The sequence below is a fragment of the Vipera berus genome, assembly GCF_964194415.1.
Source record: "Vipera berus genome assembly, chromosome: 17".
NCBI classification, from domain to species: Eukaryota; Metazoa; Chordata; class Lepidosauria; order Squamata; family Viperidae; genus Vipera; species Vipera berus.
Window position 1 is genome coordinate 34,426 of NC_138220.1, and position 19,443 is coordinate 53,868.

At 58.9% G+C, this 19,443-nt stretch overlaps 3 protein-coding genes across 5 annotated transcripts; 1 reads left to right on the forward strand and 2 right to left on the reverse strand.

Moving 5' to 3' along the window:
* Positions 1 to 1,551: 1,551 nt before the first annotated feature.
* Positions 1,552 to 10,345, reverse strand: DNAJC16 (DnaJ heat shock protein family (Hsp40) member C16). Of its 2 annotated transcripts, XR_014028183.1 has the most exons (16): positions 10,153 to 10,345; positions 9,329 to 9,530; positions 9,112 to 9,178; positions 8,674 to 9,019; positions 8,182 to 8,366; positions 7,473 to 7,577; positions 7,002 to 7,160; positions 6,760 to 6,890; positions 6,276 to 6,459; positions 5,833 to 6,015; positions 5,476 to 5,552; positions 5,028 to 5,108; positions 4,806 to 4,901; positions 4,471 to 4,638; positions 3,814 to 4,344; positions 1,561 to 2,074 (listed from the first exon to the last, which is right to left on the reverse strand). XR_014028183.1 is itself a non-coding variant. In XM_081341129.1 (15 exons), the coding sequence occupies exons 2-15, from the start codon at positions 9,493 to 9,495 to the stop codon at positions 3,948 to 3,950; spliced, it is 2,346 nt and encodes a 781-aa protein (XP_081197255.1). In that variant the 5' UTR covers positions 9,496 to 9,530; positions 10,153 to 10,345; the 3' UTR covers positions 1,552 to 3,947. The 2 variants fall into 2 exon arrangements, 1 of the variants encoding a protein (XP_081197255.1); XM_081341129.1 differs by having other exon boundaries at positions 1,552 to 4,344.
* Positions 10,279 to 14,179, forward strand: CASP9 (caspase 9). Its single transcript, XM_081341130.1, has 9 exons — positions 10,279 to 10,513; positions 10,681 to 10,909; positions 11,185 to 11,222; positions 11,662 to 11,838; positions 12,151 to 12,240; positions 12,476 to 12,623; positions 12,711 to 12,890; positions 13,356 to 13,465; positions 13,670 to 14,179. Exons 1-9 carry the CDS (start codon positions 10,304 to 10,306, stop codon positions 13,763 to 13,765), a joined length of 1,278 nt encoding a protein of 425 aa, XP_081197256.1. The 5' UTR covers positions 10,279 to 10,303; the 3' UTR covers positions 13,766 to 14,179.
* A 1,025-nt stretch (positions 14,180 to 15,204) lies between these two features.
* CTRC (chymotrypsin C) lies at positions 15,205 to 18,816 on the reverse strand. 2 transcript variants are annotated; one of them, XM_081341289.1, is made up of 8 exons: positions 17,797 to 18,816; positions 17,441 to 17,529; positions 17,122 to 17,219; positions 16,775 to 16,897; positions 16,483 to 16,619; positions 16,242 to 16,387; positions 15,766 to 15,915; positions 15,205 to 15,291 (listed from the first exon to the last, which is right to left on the reverse strand). In XM_081341289.1, the coding sequence occupies exons 1-8, from the start codon at positions 17,879 to 17,881 to the stop codon at positions 15,274 to 15,276; spliced, it is 846 nt and encodes a 281-aa protein (XP_081197415.1). In that variant the 5' UTR covers positions 17,882 to 18,816; the 3' UTR covers positions 15,205 to 15,273. The 2 variants fall into 2 exon arrangements, with proteins under 2 accessions (XP_081197415.1, XP_081197414.1); XM_081341288.1 differs by lacking the exons at positions 17,441 to 17,529; positions 17,797 to 18,816 and having other exon boundaries at positions 16,775 to 17,413.
* Between the last annotated feature and the right edge of the window lie 627 nt (positions 18,817 to 19,443).

The following is a 19,443-nucleotide window of genomic DNA, read 5'->3' on the forward strand; positions in this document are numbered from 1 at the left end:
CTTTGTCGCTTCGCTTCTCGGTAATGCTATGGGTCGCGAAACCGTGCCCTCCTGTGGTCATTCTCAGTATTGCGGCCGCCGAAAGAAATAAACCTTTTAAATGGCATTTTAAGGTTATTGTTCTCTATCTTTCTTTTTAACATTAATATGAATAGGGCGACGGGTGGCCCTGTTTTGCGACACAGGCGCAGAATAAGATGGCCTAATATTAATAAGGTTTTATTAATCTTAAAACGCCATTTCGGTGGTGGCTGCTACACCGGATTGGACCACAGGAGGGCACTGTTTTGCCTCCGTTAGCGATAGCTGAATGGAGGCCTTCGAAAAGGCCTACGATGGCCTCCATGCTAATGCTATGGGATGGAAAGGTGGTTTTTCAAAGGCCCTGGGGGACGACGGATTTCATCGGACGGGAAGCCCACCGTGCCGAAGTCCTTCTCTGAAAGGAAGTTAGGGGAATGATCAAAAACGGCTAGGACCGGAAGGCAGCCGTGATAGAAAGGTCCTATATCAAGTCATGGGGGACTGCAGATATCGACGGACAGGAAGTCCGCCGGCCCTAGGTCTCTCAGAGATTACACGGGAGGAACGAGATGGCGCACATGCGCAGAAGGCCGACGAGAGCGGCTCGTCCTTTTCGGAGAAGGGTAGAGCGGCGACGCTTTGGCTGACGCTCTGCGCTTTGGTGCTCCGCTTCTCGGTGTCCCATCCTAGGCAAAAGGCCTACGGGGGCATCAGTAACTAATGCGATGGGACATAGTAGCGTGCCCTCCATTGGTCAAACCGGGTATTGCGGCCGCCAAAAAGAAATACACCTTTTAAATAGGTTTTTAAGGTTACTACTGTATTCTCCATCTTTATTCTTTATTTTTTATTGTTATCCCGCCCTTCTCCGAATAATAACACCTTATTAATGTTTATTACTATTAATAATATTATTATTAATTTATTAATAAATAAATTGTTAATTTTTTTTATTATTTATATATAATTTAATAATAATTTATTATTAATATTATTAATGTTTAATAACACCTTATTAATGTTTATTAACACATTATTGATATTAATAGGGTGACAGATGGCCATTTTGCTGAGACACAGGGGCAGAATTAAATGGCCTAGTATTGATAAGGTTTTATTAATAAAGAATAATAATCTTAAAATGCCATTAAAAAGGTTTCTTTTTGTGGCTGCTGTACCTGCTTGGGATAACCGGATGGCAGTTTTCTGACCCTTAATAAGATTCAGTAGCTTCAATACGTACAGAATAATATTTACTTTTATGGCTGCTATTCCTTCTTTAACCGCGGGACTCACTCTCTCACTCTAGGACTGCTTGCCACAAAAGGTGGCCTCCCTTCCGATATGGCTAGAAAAGGAGAACGTGTTTGGCTGCTTGGAGAAGAGTTGGGACGGAAAGATGGCATGTAAAGGAACATCACAAATCAATCACAACTGTATATTAAGTCTGTAAACTCACCTGGAATAGGCAAGATGCCGTAGAATATTCCAAAGCTCTTCCACTGGGTTGTGGCTGTTGAAGTTGTAGGGACGGAAAGATCAGGTGAGCCCTGCCACCCCCGTGGGGGATCTCTTCTTTCTAGCTGACCAAGATTTCCAGAGCCGAGACAAAATGAGCATCTCCATGCTCTGAGAATAAAAGGGTGCTCCCCCACCGCCTCTGGGATCCCAGCTTTCCAACACCTGCACCAGGCACCCTTGGAAACATGCAGGATCGACACCGGCCCCCCGATTCTCTTCTGGTTTTGGAACAAGAAGTAGATAGCTCTCATTGCTGCAGTACTGGCAGGAGGCCGGCTCCTGACGCTGGTCTGCGAGTCCTCCGTTTAGGGGGGGGGAGATCGGAGACGCATCAGCCTTATTGAGAGGAAAAGTGGAACCCAGAGCCCTGGAAGAAAGCCTGTTGCCCCTTAATTCCGCCCTCCCCCCGCTAAATGACATTAAGGCTCCACCGTCTTGTAGCCAGACATTAAAATCAGTTTATTTCAGCTTCAAACGGGTTTTAAAGCAAAGCAAACCCCAAATAAAGGCAGTGCTTGTTCACAGATACCTGGAAAGGGGTGGGGAGGAGAAAAAAAGGGTGTTTCCCAATAAATGATGTATTCCCTGACACACACACACCCGTCCTCCGTACCAAAAGTGCAAAATTCATCGCTCTCCCTCCAAAGTGACCTCCCTGCCAGGACTGCGGTGCCCGTCCATTTTGGGGCACCACTTTTCTTCAGGAGACGGGAGGCAATAGGAGGGGGGCGGGGGCAGAGGTGGTTGTGGGGGAACCAAAGTCGCCAAAGGGGAAAGGGGGGGCTGCAGGGGAGGGAGGGGGGCAGCTCAAGGCTCCGGGTTGTGCCATCTCCTACTTTTTGGCTGCAGGCCACTTGGGGAGGGGGGCAAGGCATGCCATTCGCCATCACTTGGCAAGGGAGCTGTCTCCGCTTCGCCACCGGCCGATGGAGTGCCCAGGTCAGCCCCATGCCACAAAGTGTATTGGGGGGGAACATCCCCCTTGGCAAAGCGTCGCCCTACACGCAGCCCCCGGCTCTGCTGAAGGCACCTTCTCCTAAAAGCATCTTGTCTCGCCCGCTGCTGTCAAGGCAAATGGGGGTGGGGTGGGGCAGGAGACACCCCCAGCCTGAAACTCAATCCCTCCCCTCATTGGGGGGCAGAGGAGGGGGTTGATTTCCCCCACTCCTCAGCCAGCTTTGTGGGGCAGGGCAACCCCCCCCCAGGTCCATTTCCTCAGTTCCCCCACCGTAAAGGACCACCTGCAGGACTCCGGACCAAACAGTACAGAAAAGCCTCCTCGCAGGGAAAAAACGCCTCAAGAACGGGCAGAGTCACCTACAATATGCCAGGAGCTGAAGGGGAGGAGAAGCTGCTGCGTATCGTCTCCCCCCCCACACACAGCGTCTGAACCCCACAACCCACGCAGCAGTCTCAAGCCTGGCAGCCTATCTAGACACATAGAAATCAACTTGTAGTACGAACAGCCCACCCCTCACCAAAGCAGGCATGGCCCCTGCCCCGTCCCAAGGGAGGGGAAAGGGAGGGGGGGAAAGGCAGCTCCACACAAATGTAAACAAAAGCCACAGGGGGGGAGGGGAGGGGAAGAGAACACAGAGGGTCCGGGCGGTCCTCCCCCCCACACCGGGCAGCTGGGTCGCCTCCAGATCCAGGACGCCCCCAAAGTGGGTTTTGGTTTTGCACTTGCAATCAGGTGTCTGTGTGTGTGCGTGTGTGTATAAAACAGTATGTCGCTTATGGCTTTAGACTAGACATCCCGACACGGACAGCCACGGAGACAGAAGGAAAATAGCCCATGGATCTGGGTGGGGCCTGGCCGGGCCCGTTTTGCAACTTCCCTGGACCTGGAGGGAGGGTGGGTGGGGGTGGCAGGCACCTCCTTACCCGCTCCTCCCCCCCCTAGACCACCCGCCCTATCAACCGGTCAGTAGCCAAGGGAAGACATGGCCAGTCAGGAAAGGCTGGGGGAGTTGGGCCCCGGGGCATGCAGGGGGAGGCCAGACCCCAGCAAGCCACAGGTGGACGGTCTGGAGACACAAGAAAGCCCATCTTCAAAGGAGCAGCAGGGGTAGGAATCCGTAGCCCAAGACTCTTGACAGCAGCACCGGCTCCCGCAGGCATTTCAAAGGCTGGGGGAGGAGACGCAGGTGTGTGTGGGGGGGAAACCGCCCCTGCCCAGGCTCCCCCGAGACAGTCCGGACTATTCGGCGCCAGTGGGCCGGTCAGCGCCTTCCTCCGCCGGCCCCGAGGGCGTGGTTTCTAACTCACCGGGCCTAGGAGAGGTCATCTAAAAGCTACAGTCTCATCGGACATCCGTGAGGCTCCCCGGGGTCCTCCTTGCGGGTCCGACTAATCCAGTCGCTTCTCAACCTTTCTGGATGATTTTAATCAAGGGGGGGGGCTCAGTCCAGGGCGGGCCAGGAGGGGATATAGAATCTCTGCAAGGACCCCTCCAGCAACCGCTCCATCCAGAAGGACAGCCGGTGCAACTTGCCCTTCAGGCCCCGGGGGCCCCACGCCGAGGAGGGCCTGCCCCAGGCCTCTGCCGGGTCGGCGTCGGTGTCCTCGCCGGGGACCAGGCGGCCGCCGTCGCACTCCTCAGGCTGGGGGGGCCGGAAGAGGCAGAAGTACTTCTTGTGGCCGTTCAGGGCCAGGACGTAGCCGGCGTAGTCACGCTCCAGAAAGTGCCGGTCGTACTGGTTGGGGATGGGGGCCGCATCCTGCGCAAACTCCAGCACATACTCCAGCCACTCCCGGTGCTTGTCCAGGCTCAGGAAGGAGAAATGGAGGCAGCCGCTCCTGGGGGCGGGCGGGGGGGGGGGAAAGAGAGTCAGGAGAGATCATCAAGAAGAGCCCCAGGAAGGGCTGGAGAAAGGCAGCGCCACCTTCTCTCCCATGCCTTGGAGGGGGGGAGGTGTCACCTACCCGGTGAAGGTGAAGACCTCCTGGGCGAACTTCTGCAGCAAGGGAGTCTTGGTGGCGCCGGAGAGGATCAGGACCACGTTGATGTGGCCGGGCCTGAGCCGCACCAGGTTGCTGGTGTAGGTGATGTCCGTCAGCTCCGTCACTTTCACCGAGTACTTTTTGGGAATCCTGGAAGGAAGTGCCAGGCGGTCATGGCACAGGGAGAGAGCAAGGGGGAGGGCTGGGGGCGTTTCATCCGGCCGAGAGGCAGCAGAGGGATGCAGCTGCGTGACCGGCGAACGCAACCCTCGGTTGCCTTATTGGTGCAGCACAATATCCCGGTCGTAAGGAAACACCTGTCCTCTTTGGCGAAGCTCACGTCGCTCTTCTCGCTCTTGGGGGGAGGGTCCTCCTTCTTGGAGGGAGGCAAATCCCTCTCGTCACTCGAATCGCTGGAAGAGAGAAACCGGGGCTGGTCCCAGAAGCTGCAGGGTACCAGCACACCTGACCCCCCCCTCCCCAGAAAACGCCTCCCCCCTAAAAACGGGCCCGGGCGACGGAAGGAGGGGGAGGCTCACCTGAAGGCCTGCACGATCACCGTCCCGAATAGGATGAAAAGCGCCGAGAAGATCAGGGACAGCAAAGGCATCATCTCCCGCCTTGGGAAGAGAGCGAGACGGATGAAGGCCCCCGTGTGCCCCCCCCCCAAGGCTGTGCTGTGGGGAGGAATGAAACAGCCCCCGCCAAGGATCCCAGGCAAGGCGGCCGGCCTCCTAGCAAGATCCACAGTGGCCTCTCTGGATCTTCCAGTCTACTGCTAGGGGCCCAGGTCCCCTCCCCAGGTCATGGGGAGGAGCAGGGGGGGGCTCCTCCTGGGAGCTTCCTCTTTTCATGGGAAAGAAAGGCTGAACTGGGGGCCTTTCTAGCAAGGATGGCAGCAGGGAACTATGAGCTTTGGAGGCCCCTGGCTCAAGGGTCCCGGTGGAACTCGATGGCCCCAGTGAGAGGGGCCCTCTGGACACGCACCAGTTGCTGCGGAAGAGGCTCTCCCAGCAGTCCGTCCCGTACTCCAGGGCGGAGTAGGCCCACCGGAGGAAGAAAACCTGCCGAGAGACGCCGCAAAGAGGGAGGGTCGAGAGAGAGGCTGGAATAAGGGGCAGGGACAGGCAGGGGGCAGCCCCCCAACAGCCCTCCTTCCTTCCAGGGGGATTGTGAACACACCTCCCACCGCCAGACTTTGGAAAAAACAGCCAGACTAGCAACAATTCACACGAAGGCTCATTTTGCCCGGTTTTCGGCGTTCTCCTCTTCAGAGGCTGATGTGGTTGCTGACCCCCTCCCTTCCTCCTCACCCCCCCAACCGGGAAAGGCCAGAGGGCTTACAGGTGCCAGCTCGTCCGTCAGGTCCGTCAGGACAGCCTGTGAGGAGAGGAAGGAGGCGTCCGTCCTCAGCTGCTCCAGGAAGTCCAGCAGGGTGAAGGCGTCCTGCTGGGTGCCCGCCCAGGGCTGCTCCAGGGCCCGGTATGCCACCCGCCCGGCGTCGTTGCGTCTCTCCAGGATCAGCACCTGCGGAAGGAGAGTCCGTGGGCTGGTGGGCAGGGATCAGGACTCTCTGCCAGGTAATACACACAGCCACGCCCAGCAGCCCCTCCAAGGGCGGGGCTTCTTAGGGCGGGGAAGCAGGCCCGGAGCTCCTCAAAGGCTTCCTTTCAGGCTGGCTTGGGGGGCACTGATGTCCCCCAAGAATGGAGGGGGGGGACCCACTGCCATCCACTCTGCAGACCAGGAGGAGGAGGAGGAGGCAGGCAGGCAGGCAGAACACTTACAGCCGATTTGGCCTGTAACCAGACGTCGCCCCAGAGCAGAGTGCGGGCAAACTCCTGCTGGCAGTCGCTGTAGATATGCACAAACCGCAGGGTCTCCTTCGTGTTGGCCACGGCAAAAGCCAGGAAGGCCTGATAGCTCTCCGCGTACTTCTCCCCCTCGCCCGTCAGCAGGACCACGCAGTACCTGCACCGGCACAGATTTTAAAAAAGTGGGCGCTACTGCACAGAAACTATGAGGACTAGCTCCTCGGCAGAAGAAGATCCTGCACAGGAGTCTGGGCTCTGCTCGGCCAGCCACAAAGTTTTATTCATATTCGGCAGTCATCCTCCACACAGGCCTGGATCCCAGAGCCCATCTGCCTGGGATTGGCCGCCTTGCAGCCGGACACCCTCTGGAGGAGGGGTGGAGACAGAGCTTTGTGTGGTTTCTGAGAGAGGGGGGCTGGATGGAGGGGGAGGGGCCTTTCCGCCACCCCTCACTCACTTGTGCTGGCGGTGGGACTTCTTCACAGGACACAGTTCCTGGAAGAGCTTCTGGCTGGTCAAGCGGGTGGCCAGCAGGTACTTGTTCTGGGACAGGAAGTCGTCGATCAGCTGCTTCTTCATGTGGCGGGCCTGGGGAGGGAGGGGAGGGGATTAACTGGTTAGGAGGAGGAGGGGAAGGAAAGGGAAACGCTTTGCCTACCCACCCACCCCGCGCTACGCTGGGGCCATCATGGGGCCCACCTGGATGACGTCGGCTGGCTTCTCCACCTGCTCCTTGAAGACCATCATGGTGGGCGTGTAGACGTTGATGTTGTACTGCCGGGAAAGCTCTTCGGTGCCCCGAAGCCCCACGCAGACGTACCCAAAGGACAGGTAGTCCCTGAACGCGAAGGCAGTGAGCTGGAAGGGAAGGGGGTGTCAGGAGCCCACCGCAGACCCCTCTTCCAGGCGGCCCCTCCGGACCCCCCCTGCCACCAGAGGAGGGGAGGATCAGCTGCTCAGGGTCACTGGGCGGTGGACGATGGGCACACCGACACAGCCCAGCTGCCTTTTAAATTTCAATACCCTGTGCTACCTCGGGCCCCTCCCCTCAGACTTCCAAGCACCCCCTTTGCTACACCCAAAGCCGCCCCCCCCGGCTTCCGCGGGTCAAGAACCTGGCAGCTTGGGGCAGGGGTCCCTGCTGTGAATTGCAAAGCTTCAGAGACCGACCTTGTAGAGGAGGGGCGCCAGGGGCAAGTGGTCAAAGAGCAGGACGTGGGGCTTGTTCTCCTTCTTCCAGCCGGACAGGAAGTGGACATAGTTCTTGTCCGTAATCTGCCGGGGGGGGGGGGGGGGAGAGAAGGCTGTCAGACCCCCCGCTGCTGGCTGATAGGGGGATTGCCTCAGGAACCCCTGGGTACTGATGGGGGGCATACAGGGGGTGCATTTTTCAACGGTGTTTCTCAGCTGCCTTGTGTGATGATGGGAGTGGCAGGTTAAAAATGAACCCTCAGAACAAAATTAGGCAGGAGGAACTTTGCAGCCCCCAGTCCGAAGCCGACCGCTGCCCCCCGCCCCTTCACCCCCTTGCCCCCACCCCAAATTAAAGAACCAGCAGAAAGTGAAAAATAAATACCTAAGGCAGCGGCTCTCAACTTTTTCTTCATCATGGACTCCCCCCCCACTTAAATACCTTTTTTGGCCCCGGACCACCAAAACATAAGATTTAAATCATAACATTTCTTCAAGCTTTCACAGACCCACCCCCAGGGGTCTGCAGACCACAGGTTGAGAGCCACTGGCCAAAGCCCTTCTCCAACAGGCCTCTCCCCGGCTGTCGGGCTCCTCCATGGAAACTGAGTCGGGGTCTGTGGGGCGGGAGGGGGGGGTTCCAAAGAAGAGGAACCCCTGCTGCCGCCCCCCAAGAGCCGCTCCTCACCTTCTCCACCAGGGCCCCAGGAAGCAGGCTCTCCACGAACTGCCGGAGGTTCTCCCGGACCACGGCGTTGTGGAAGAAGGTGACCTTCCCGTTGATCAGGCCCAGGATGGACGGGGTGCTGTGCGCGCCAAGGTGCTGGGCCAGGCGCCGCTCGTAGCCCGCGTGGATGACGCCGATCCCCACGCCTGGGAGGGGGAAGGAGGGACCCCTCAGGATGGAAGCTGGCAAGCCCACAGAGTACTGGGAGAGTGCCCAGGAGGAGCAGAAGCCTCGAGCTCTGGACAGGATGACCTGAGATGGCCACTGACCACCGTCGCCCAAACACCAAGCGGGTCTCCGTCCCAAAAAAGTAATGCCTGACCTATGCCTTTTGGGGCAAGTAGTTTCAAATCAACACCGGGTCTCTGAGACCCTCGGGGCCACTGCTGCCTGCCCCCCTCCCCGCCACCCCCCACGCTCCCTCCCTCTCCCCCCCCCCCCGCCTTGGCTCACCCAGGGCTTCCAGCTCCTGCACCACCTCCTTCCAGACGGGCTCAATGTGGACGCAGCTGAAGCACCAGTCGGAGGTGATCTTGATGAGGAAAGGCCTGCGGAAGCTCTCGGGCACCACCTCGTTGACGTAATGGGAGAAGTGCAGCAGATACTTCTCGTCGGTGGAGTCGTGGTGATGCTCCGAGTTGAAGGGGAAGTGGAAGAAGGACTCGTCGAAGTAGAAGCTCTCGTGGAAGGGGTGCGAGTGGCGGTGCGACTGCTGGTGCTGCTGGTGTGGGAAGCCCTGGTTCTCGCCCACGTCCCCGTAGCGGTCAAAATTCAACCGCTTCTCCTCGTTGGACAGGATCTGCACGGGAAAAACCGGAGCCCTCGTCCCCTCTTTTTCCTCCAACCGGCCTCCCCCCACCAACGTGGCACATCCAAAGTCGGCCTGCGTACCTCGTAGGCTTTGCTGATTTGTATAAACCTATCCTCTGCTCCCGGGTCCTTGTTCTTGTCCGGATGCCTGGAAGGCCGAGAAAAGGAGGTCAGCAGCAGCCCAAGAAGCGACCGCTTCACGGGACTTGCGCAGTTGGGGGTGGGGGAGGGCTCTGCTTTTAACCCTCACTGAATCACTTTAATTCTCCCTGCAATGAGGTTACTTTGATTTACTCACCACTCCCGGGCGAGTTTCTTGTAGGCTTTCTTAATATCCGCCTGGCTCGCAGTCCTACTAACGCCCAGGATCCGATATGGGTCAAAATCAACGGCCGACAAGATCTGCAGGGCCAGGACGAGGAAGAGCACCAGCACCAGGGAGAGGCTGAGCCGTTTCATCTCCATCTCCTCTCCGGCAGGGAATCTGGCCAGGAGCCTTCCTGGGGGCAAGAAGGCAGGAGGAGAGGTCAGGGCCTGCGGGGGAGGGGGGCCCTCCGGAATCGACCCACGTCCCCCCATCGGAAGCTGGGAAGAGAAACCACGCCCGGATTTTCTTGGGGGGGGGGAGAGCCTCCCCCGTGAGAAGGAGGAGATGATCTCTCAAGTAGGGGGCACATCGCCTCCTCCGTAGGCCGAGCCTCGCCGGCTCTTCTGCCTCCATCCACGGGGGGGGCTCGGGCTGCTTTCCGGCCGCGATCAGAGTTTTGGGGCGGCAGGCAGGGACCCCCCTCCTCCTCCTCCTCCTCGGGTGGGGGCGCCCAGGGGACTTTGGCGTGCATGCGCAGAGCCTGACCTCCCCCCCCCCGCCCACAACGCCCCCTCGGCCCCTCTCCGGCGGGCCCCGTCCCTGGGCGGCTCCCTCCCCAACCCGGAGCCCCCGAGAGGGGTCCGGGTCTTCCGGGATTCCCCCAAAGAGGAGGGGCGCGACCCACCCCCTCCCCGCCGAGGCTCCCCAAGCCCCCCCGCCCCGGCGAGGAAGACCGCAGAGGGGCTAGAGCGTCCCCCTCCTCCTCCCCCCCTCGCCCCCCTTCCCGGGGGGGGGAATGCGCCCGCAACGCTCACCCAGGCTCCTCTCGTCTCCCCGGTCCCCGCTTCCGGCTCGGCGGCCTCGTCACCATAGAGACGGCGCGGTCGGCGCTCACTTCCGGCGTGGGGTTAGCCTCGCCTTCCTAGGCAGAACGCCGGGAGGCAGGACGGCCGGAGCCGCGTGCGCATGCGCAGCCGCCGGAGCCGCGTTTCCTCCCCCCCCCACCCCATCCCCTGGGCGGCGGAGCGGCGGGTCCCGGCGGCCATGGAGGAGGAGGATCGGCGGCGTCTGCGCCGCTCCCGGGTGCGGCTGGTGAAGGAGCTGCGGCTGGAGCCGCTCTGGGCACCGCTGCTGCGCCGGGGCCTCTTCACCGCGGACATGCTGGAGGAGATCCAGGTACCGCGCGGCCCATGGTGCACGGCCGGGAGGAGGAGGAGCCCCCCCGGAGCAGTTTCAGGCCCTTCCTGCCCGGCGGGGCTGTCGTTGCGGGCGGCCGAGGGATCCCTCGCGGCCATCCAGCCGTGCCCCCAACCGTCCCCTTTCCTCTCTCCGCGCCTGCGCAGTCGGCGGGCCCCCGGCCGGACCAGGCGCGGCAGCTGCTGCGCGATCTGGCGACGCGGGGCCGGCGGGCCCTGGCAGACTTCGTGCTGTGCCTGCGGGACACCGGCCAGGAGGGGCTGGCGGAGCTGCTGAGCGACGGGCGCCGCCCGGAGGCGGAGGACCCCGAGGCCCATCGTCCGCCTCCTCTGCCCGGGAAGGAGAGCCCCTCCGAGGGCCAGCCCGGCCGGCCGGGTAAGCGGGGCCCCTTACGGGTAGTCCTCCGTCCGCCACCCTCGGCTAAGTGACCACTCGGACGGATCCCCCTTCAGGCACCCCGATTCTTTCCTTGTCTGTACACAGCACCCACACGCCCACCCCGAGCGCCTTCCCCGTTTCTGGGCCAGGATCCGGAAGAGGAAGGGGGAGGACTTGGGGCGGGGAGGGGGGGTCAGAGTCCGGAGGGGGGTGCCTTTGTGGCTGTTCCGCCTGGACCAACAGATCTCCTCCCTCCTCTCCCCCTCGGCCAGGCCCCCCGGGAGAGAAGCCCCAGAGGGACTCCGACATGGTGAGTTTGCTTCTTTCTCTTCGCTGGCCTTCCCAGGTGCCAATAAGCCACGATGCAGGTAACACGAGCAGGGAGGAGGGCGAGGCGAGACAAAGACCTGCCTGTGTCTGTCTGAAGTCAGGGCATCCCTAAGTCACCGAGAAGCCCAAGGACGCTGGTTGGGGAACGCTGGGAGTTGAAGTCCGCACATCTCGAGTCCAAGCTTTAGAAATGTCCCCCTAAGAACATACTATACACACAAAGCTCTTTTCAGCAGTGCGGAAGGTTGATTCCTCCGGCTTTGGATCAGTGTCCGTCCCGGTTCCGAAATCACCAGTTAAAACTTTATCCAGTGTTTTATGTTCCCTTCAGATGCGGCCCTGTGCTGAGGGCTGGCTCGCGGTCACTTGGCAGTGGTCCCACGCTGTCATATTATAATACGTCTGATGTGTCCTCACAGGTTTACCCCCTGACTTCTGAGCCCTGCGGCTACTGTCTCATTATCAACAATGTCAATTTCCACAAAGACACGGGTTTGAAACGCCGGCTGGGCTCCGACATCGATCGCCAGAGGCTGGAAAAGAGGTTCCGGGCGCTGCATTTCAAGGTCCTGACCAAGGAAGACCTCACAGCTCAGGTGAGCGTCTCCAGCCGGGGCTCGGTAGGTGCCTTGGGGAAAATATCTCCCCCTCCCCAGGATCTGGATTCAGCTTTGAGAAGTGTAGGAGGCCTGTCAGGAGGAAGCCGGAAGGGGAGAAAATGGCTTGCTGGGCAGGCTGATCTTGCTGCCGCTGGGCCTGTCTCCCTCCCTCTTCCCCCAGCTGGAGTGTCTGGGGAAAGCTTATGGCTGCCACTCCCAAAAACGTTGACTCAGCCCTTCAGGTTTGCCAGCTTGTCTCAGTGAGGTCTGGTGTTTGCTTCAACCTGCCCTCTCTGGAAACACCCTCAGGAAATCACCCAGGAGCTGCAGAACCTGGCCAGACAGGATCACAGCCTCCTGGATTGCTGCCTGGTGGTCATCCTCTCCCATGGCTGCGAGGTAGGCGGCCCGGGGCTCCTGCACGATGGTGATGATGTGGGCATGCGGGAGTGGAGAGGGCTTTCCCCGTGACTTAGCACCAACTCAGCATCCCACCCAGGGACCAGCAGTAAATCCTTTTCAGGCCAGGTTGTGACTTTGTGCTAAGCGACCGGTCCAAAGTTGAGGAATACTTTTCCCCTTGAGAGAGCCGTGCGGAGGGTGGGGGCGCTCTGAGTCTCCCGGCCTCTTCCAGAACTACCACATCCAAATTCCGGGCGCCATCTTTGGGACAGACGGGCAGCGCGTTGCGGTGCAGAAGGTGGTCAGCTATTTCAACGGCTCCCACTGCCCAAGCCTGAGGGGGAAGCCGAAATTGTTCTTCATCCAGGCCTGCGGAGGAGGTGAGGGGGGAGGCTAGGGGAGTCCAGAGGGAGGGGTCCCGGGGCCCAGAGCATCACCTGGAAAAACAGACCTGTTTGCCTTCTCAGATGAAAAAGACCCGGGCTTCAAAGTGGAGACCGATGCTTCGCAGGGCCGGCGTGAAGAGAAGACTGTGGAGTCGGACGCCACCCCAATGCAGAAGCCGGGCAGAGACCACGATGAGCTCGATGCCACAGCCACCCTGCCCACTGACAGCGACATCCTGGTTTGCTACCCGACCTTTCCACGTAAGGGGACAACGCTCCCAGGCCACTGACGGGCGCCACTTCAAACCTCTCGACTCATCACCCCCACTCCCTTCGGCCACCAGGCGGAAGCCTTGACTCAAATACCAGTCCTGGGCCAAACACGGAAGACAGCCAGAGGGGTGGATTGGGGCCCTTTCCTCCTCTTAGAGCACTGCCTGGGCCCCAGTCCGCCCCTCTCGACCCTGTGCAGCTCCTGCCGTGCTCAGAAGGCAGTGGCAATTCCACACCACCCATAACCCTGCCCCCCCTCTTTCTCTGGCTCCCTGGCCCCTCCCTCTCCCTCTGATGCTTTCAACCCGCTCAGCCAGCAGGGGGCAGCAGCTTCCCCACAGCCCACAGGAGTCGCCCCCTTCGGTCCTCAGCAGCAGCAGCAGCGTGTGGGGAGGTGAGAGGCCCGCTAGGACAGGCGAGTCCTGACATTTGGTGCTTGTGTCCCCCCCAAAGGCCACGTGTCCTGGCGGGACACACAAAGCGGCTCCTGGTTGATCGAGGCTCTGGACCAGGTCTTGGCTGAATACGCCCACCAGGAGGACCTGTCCGGCATCCTCATGAAGGTAACTTTGCCCCCCCCCCTGGGCCTCAGGCATTGGGATTCACCTGCCAGTTTCTTTGCCTGTCAGTTTTCCACCCCTGGCCCCAAACAGGCAGGAAGCGGGTGACGCCTTCTTTGCCCTCAGGCCATCAATTCCAGCTTGCCAGGCATTGTTCCATCCCCTTCTGCAGGACCCCTTTCTCACTCCATGCTCTTGCCTCCCCAGGTGGCGAACATCGTGGCTGACAAAGATGCGGGGCCTTACAAGCAAATGCCAGGTCACATCAACTTTCTCCGGAAAAAGTTTTTCTTCAAGGTTTGATGAACGTTTGCTGGTTCTTCACTGTTCCTGGGACTCGAGACGCATTTATGGAGATGTATTTCTTGGGGGTGGGGTGGGATGCTACTGGTACCGTGTTCCGTGGAGAAGCCCCCACCAGCAGGCAGAGACCCCAGACTCCAAATGATCTCCCTTCCCCTTTGGAGCTGCATGGAAACCTGCGTTTGGCCTTTCTGACTTATTGACCTAATGGAACAAACCAATTTGAATCAAGTTTCTGTTTTTTTTTTTCAAGAAATCAAAAGAATTACAATAGGAAACTTATTTTGAGCCACAAGCATTAATCTTTAAAACAAACCTTTAAGGGATAAACAGTGTCTGAAATGATTATTTAATTATTTGAGGGATGAGCACGTCTGGTAATCTTTTTACATCATTAAATATTTAAATTCCTGAGTTCTGTGCTTGTTTCTTATTTTATCTGTTCTTGGCTGCTTTCGTTCATCAAGGAGAGGCACCCAAAACAGTTTGAGCCCCTCACCGGCCCCACATTCCTCTTGGTGGTCTCCAGGAAAGGGCTTTTGCATGCCCACCCAATGTGGAAAAATCCATTTATTTCTTGGTGGGCAGTCAACAAGAGACCAGAAAGGGGGAAACTGAGGCACTCCTTCCACAACACCAGACTGGCCCATTTCCAAACAGCTGACAATAATTCAGCATGTATGCTCCGAAAAGGAGCTGCCCACCACTTCCCAATCCCGTGTCTGGGGCAAGATGGGGATGCAGAAGCCCTAAAGCCCAGAAAGAGCAGGAACTTTCAGGATCTTCCTTTGGCAGCAATACCCAACACAGACACTGGGGGACAGCACTCACTGATAAAAGGCATATCCTATTTTCTTTGTGGCACTAGTACCTAATTCAGCCACCAGGGGCAGCAGTCTGGTCATATATGCCCTAACTATGGCCCAGTACTCAGTTCAGCCACTGGGGGACACCATCCACAATTCACTTAACAATCATGTGTGACTAACTTAAGTGCAGTGGTTTGCTTAACAATGGTGGCAAGGAAAATGGTAAGATGGGGCAAAACTCACTTAACAAATGTCTCACTTAGCAACATAAATTTTGGGCTCAGCTGTGGTTATAAGTCGAGGACCTGTATCTGAGCTTGCCTTTTGACACCTCCCTCCCCACCTCTTCTTCCTTGTGTGCCATGTCATTTGTTTGCCTGATAATCTTTTAGAGGTGCAATTGTGCAGCTTCCATTGTGATTGTTAACAGGCAGGGAAAAAGGAGGAAGAACAGAGGCTGCCAAGTGGGGAGGGGGTGGAATGTGCTCCAGAGGGTCTTGAACCCCAGCTCGCAAGAGACACGCCCAGACAAGCCCAGAAACCCGGAGATAAATGAATGTTGGAGCGGGATTTGAAAAAAATCCCAGGTTTGGGGGGCAGGAAATGCCACACACACACACACACACAGCCCTTTGGGACGATAGAACGTTTATTGAGTATTTTTCGTATGGGTTTGCCACACACGACACAGCTGGGTCCTCAGTTCTGAGTCATTTTCTACAGGAGGGGAAAAGAGAAAGCAAACGATGGAAAAGGACACAAGCGCGCGCTCGCTCGCAGGTTCTGAAAAGACTGGACAGATCATGGCAAGAGCTGCGGCTTCTCTTCCTCCGCGATGTGTTTCCAGCATTAGCCAGGCCCAATTTCCCCCCTCGTGGGAACAGACCTAAACGGGCTCCTCTTTGGGTGGGCAACGTTAAGAGCAGCCAAGGCCAAGTGACCCCCTATGGCAGGAGAAGGCGGGGGAGCCGACGCCTGGCTCTTCAGGGTCTGCACTCTGCGCATGCTCCATCCCCAGAACCAAGGCAGGCCCTCCGTCCAGAAGGGTCAAGGCCAGGCCTATTCTGAGGACGCCTCGTGACCTCATGGCGATAACCTAACCTTGCTCGATTTCCCTGAATAGCAAAAAGGACGCCAGCCCATGGCTCCGGGTAGGGGGCCTCTGGGATGGGGCTCCTGCCGCCCACTCACCTCTTGCATCCAGGCGATGTAAGCGGAGACGCGGGTGAAGACGGTGGGTTTCTTGGCTGTGTTGCAGCCGAGGGCGGACCCAAAGCTAACGATGCCGTGGACTTGCCAGGATTCGCCATTGCGGCAGTTCAGGGGCCCGCCAGAGTCGCCCTGCAGACAGAGGAGGGCAGGCCGGCTCAGGAATCGGGGAGCAGCAAGCCCAAAGGCTGTTTCCCCTCCCCTCCCCGTTGAGGCTGGGTGGGTGTTGCCTGTCCTTTTGACCACTGATTGTGCTGAACCAGATTGCCCTGAATTAGGTCCCGGCTTCACGCCCACCCAGTCACAAAGCTCTGCGGGTTCATGCAGGATTGGAACGTAGACCGTTTTGGCTGAGCCCGAGTTAAGCAAACCACAGCTGGCCTTTGGCGACACCGCCCCCTCATCTGTCGCTGTGCTTGAGGGGCCCCCAGGTCAGCCAAAGGAAGCAGCAAACCTACATTGCATCCCGAAATGATGCCATCTCCCCCCGCGCAGACCATGCTAGGCTTGACCATGGAGCCCCACCAGTCCTTTTGGGTGCAGGTGGCGTGATCCACCACGGGCAGGAAGCCCTGCTGAAGGTTGTCCGCGATGGGCCCGTTGGCTGCAAGAGAGGGAGGGTGGGAGGCGTTTGGACACCAGGACGGCCGCCTTCGGGGCGATTCTTCCCTGCTTGGGGGGGGGCAGCCGCTGACTTACTCCAGAGACGGCCCCACCCGGTGACGTAACAAGGGAAGCCCTGGGGCAGCAGAGAGTCCGTGCTGGGCAGGCAGGAGGGCTGGATGGTGTCGCTGAACTTGACCGGCTCCGCCAGCTTCAGCAGGGCGATGTCGTTGCTGCAAGAGGAACAGCGGCAGCAGCCGCATTGAGGGGGGTGCAGGGCCAGGTGGGCACCCCGGGAAGGAGAAGGTGAGGCAAGAGCCCCCTTCCCTGCCACGTGGGGCAAGGACGTGGCCGCCCCCTCCTCTCCCGGCCTTCCGGAGAGACTCACATGATCAAGAGGGAGTTCCACTTCTCATGGACAATGGCCTTCTCCACCGCCACGGCCACCTCGCCGGCCTCGGCCTCCTTCAGGTTGTGCTTCCCCAGCAGCACTCGGTAGATCCGCTTGGAGCTGAGGGAGGGAGCGGCAGGGGGAGGGGAGGAAGCAGGATGGGGGGACAGAGCCCCCCTCCCTGGAAAGCTCCCCCTCCTGCCCCGCAAGGAACACACTGGGCGGGGAGTTTCCTCAGCGTCCTTCAAAAGACACTGCGGGGGTGGTTTGGGGAGACGAGGTCTCAGCTGAGAAGGAAAGACGTCTTTCTCCCGAAGTTGCCCCCAGAGGGACGCGGGGCTTACCTGATGCAGTGAGCCGCCGTCAGCACCCAGTGGGGGTCCAGGAGGGTCCCGCCACAGGTGTGAGCCCAAACTCCATTCTTGTCGTACTGGAGGGAGACCTGAAAGTGAAATCGGCCCAATTGTTACCTTCGAAAACCCCAAAGTTTCACTCCCCTCCGACCTGGATTTTGCCCTGCACCCCAAACCCCTCACGAAGCAGGCAAGGACCTGGTGTATGATGATCTTCCTGGGTCCCCCGAAGATCTCCTCTCCCTCCTCTCCCTCAGCCATGGTTCTGCCCTCGCAGAGTGCACCAAGCAAGGACCCCCGAGCCCCTTACCTGCCAGGGCCAGCTGTGGGGCCGGACGTCTTCACCCCCAACCACACGCGAAACGTTGGGCACGTAGGTGGGGCGGCCACAGCCATAGGCTTGGAGAGGGAAGCAATTTATGTCAGTGACACAAGAGCCCTCTCAACGTTTTTCTCCTAAAGTCTGTCCCCCCCCCAAACAGGTGAAACTGAGGCACTTCCAATCATCAATGCAGGGAGGACTGACCAGATTCTCTTTGCATCCAATAGCCAGAGAAACTGACCAGACCCTGCGCTAAAGAGCTCCTGGCAGCCCAGGCTGAGGAAGCGCCCAGCTGTTCCCCAAGGGGAGGCAGCCCAGGGCTCCCCCACCCCCCAACCATTTACCATGAGCCACGAGCAGGAGGGCGCAGAGCAGCTTGAGCATGATGGCAGCCACTGAAGTAGGCTTTGTGGGAGGCCGCTCCCGCATTTATAGCCAGCTGAAGCCGAGCATCCTGGAAGCTCCGACCAGGTGCGATCGCCAGGCGCCTTTGACCTTGACAGATTATCGCTGGATCGATAGAGGAGGAAGGCGGCCCCTTGGCACAGAGCGTGGCCGGCTGTGTCCTCTGCTCGCTGGGTCAGGGTCTCTGCAGCCCTCAAGAAGGGGGGAGACCTTTGGGGCTTCTGGGAGGGGGGGAGCTGCTCCTCCTGCATCCCCCCAGCTGGCCCAGGCAGCCACAGGTTCAACAGGGCTGGGGAACATGGGGTGGGGAGCATCTGGGCAGCCTCCAAAATCGTCTTGGGCGACCAGAGGCCCCCCACACACACACACACTCCCATCCGACCTCTGGCCCGGCTTTCCTTCTGAAACGGGGGTGGGGGGTGTCGCAGGGAAAGCACACCCAGCCGTCGGCTGCAGCCCCTGTACCAGGGAGCAAGGCTGGTGCCGGCAAGGCCAGCTCCTTGGGGGCTCCGAGGGCAGCTCCTGGCTACGGCTGGAGCCCCTCTGCCCCAGAAGCCCCCGGCCGTGGGAGAAGCAGCAGCTGCCTCATCCAGCCTGGCACGGCCGCTGGAAACGTCCCCCTGGCACCTCCTTCGTCAGGTGTCCGCTTCCCACGGGGAAACACGGCAGGGGTTGGGAAGAGGGGCCAGGGTGGCGCCTGGCCAGGAGGACCAGACGGAGGGCACCCAGGGACATTGACGCACAAGCGGTGCCCTCGGCTTAGACTCAGCTACGCTCAGGTGTGGACACGGGGGGGGGGGGGGGGCTGCTGCCCCTGAATCTGACTGCCCGGCCCAAGCCCAGCCATTCGGCCAACTCCGTTGTGGCCCCGCTGCAGCAGACTGGAGAGGTTGCTCGAGTCAGTAAGGCCAGCCACAAGAAAGGCACAAACTCGTCAACCACACCTCCTGATTGAATTCCTCCCCACCGCCCCACACCACAACCACAAGAGACAGACTCTGGATACCACAATGAGCTTATGAAATATAGTTTTGTTTTAATTATATTTGGGTAAAAAAAATAAAATCATACCACTGAAATGGAACAGCTTTTGAACCCACAAACACCACCTCGCAACCCACAGATGTTGTACCGTCCACTGAAGTGACCAAGGAATTCGAGGGGAGGCTGAGGGCAAGCAAGGCCCCACGCGGCCCCAGGAAGAAGCAAGCCAGCTTTCAAGGGTGCACAGAGATTTTTTGGCCAAACAACACAAATTCAGCACTAAAGCAAGCAAGCACGGAGAAAAGGGGTTGGGGGTTTGGGTGGAAAGACCCCCCCCCTTGGGAAATAAACCCTCAACAACAGCCAGATGGGGCTCTGCAAAGCACTAAACTAGAGCTGCCATAATTGTGGCTCACTGAACAAGCCAGCATCAGAGTAATTCACGCTTCACACCAAGTTCTTAATCCTGCTCTGGCTCACATGTACACAGCAACGCAACTCCAGAAGAACTTGGGGCTTATTGTCTGGATATAAACACACACAGAAACACACACACACACATACAGACTGTAAATTGACCCCATCGTACAAATATGCCAGAA

Coding starts and splice junctions, on each gene's coding strand:
- CTRC (XM_081341288.1), bottom strand. CDS start 17,391: ATGGCTGAGGGAGAGGAGGGAGAGGAGATCTTCGGGGGACCCAGGAAG. Junction 16,388..16,482: donor CGGGTGGGGCCGTCTCTGGA/GTAAGTCAGCGG, acceptor CCTCTCTTGCAG/CCAACGGGCCCATCGCGGAC. Junction 15,916..16,241: donor GCATCATTTCGGGATGCAAT/GTAGGTTTGCTG, acceptor CTCTGTCTGCAG/GGCGACTCTGGCGGGCCCCT.
- CASP9 (XM_081341130.1), top strand. CDS start 10,304: ATGCGCAGCCGCCGGAGCCGCGTTTCCTCCCCCCCCCACCCCATCCCC. Junction 12,624..12,710: donor CATCCAGGCCTGCGGAGGAG/GTGAGGGGGGAG, acceptor TTGCCTTCTCAG/ATGAAAAAGACCCGGGCTTC. Junction 12,891..13,355: donor TTGCTACCCGACCTTTCCAC/GTAAGGGGACAA, acceptor TCCCCCCCAAAG/GCCACGTGTCCTGGCGGGAC.
- DNAJC16 (XM_081341129.1), bottom strand. CDS start 9,495: ATGGAGATGAAACGGCTCAGCCTCTCCCTGGTGCTGGTGCTCTTCCTC. Junction 8,367..8,673: donor GCAGGAGCTGGAAGCCCTGG/GTGAGCCAAGGC, acceptor TCCCCCTCCCAG/GCGTGGGGATCGGCGTCATC. Junction 5,109..5,475: donor AGCCTCTTCCGCAGCAACTG/GTGCGTGTCCAG, acceptor TCTCTTCCCAAG/GCGGGAGATGATGCCTTTGC.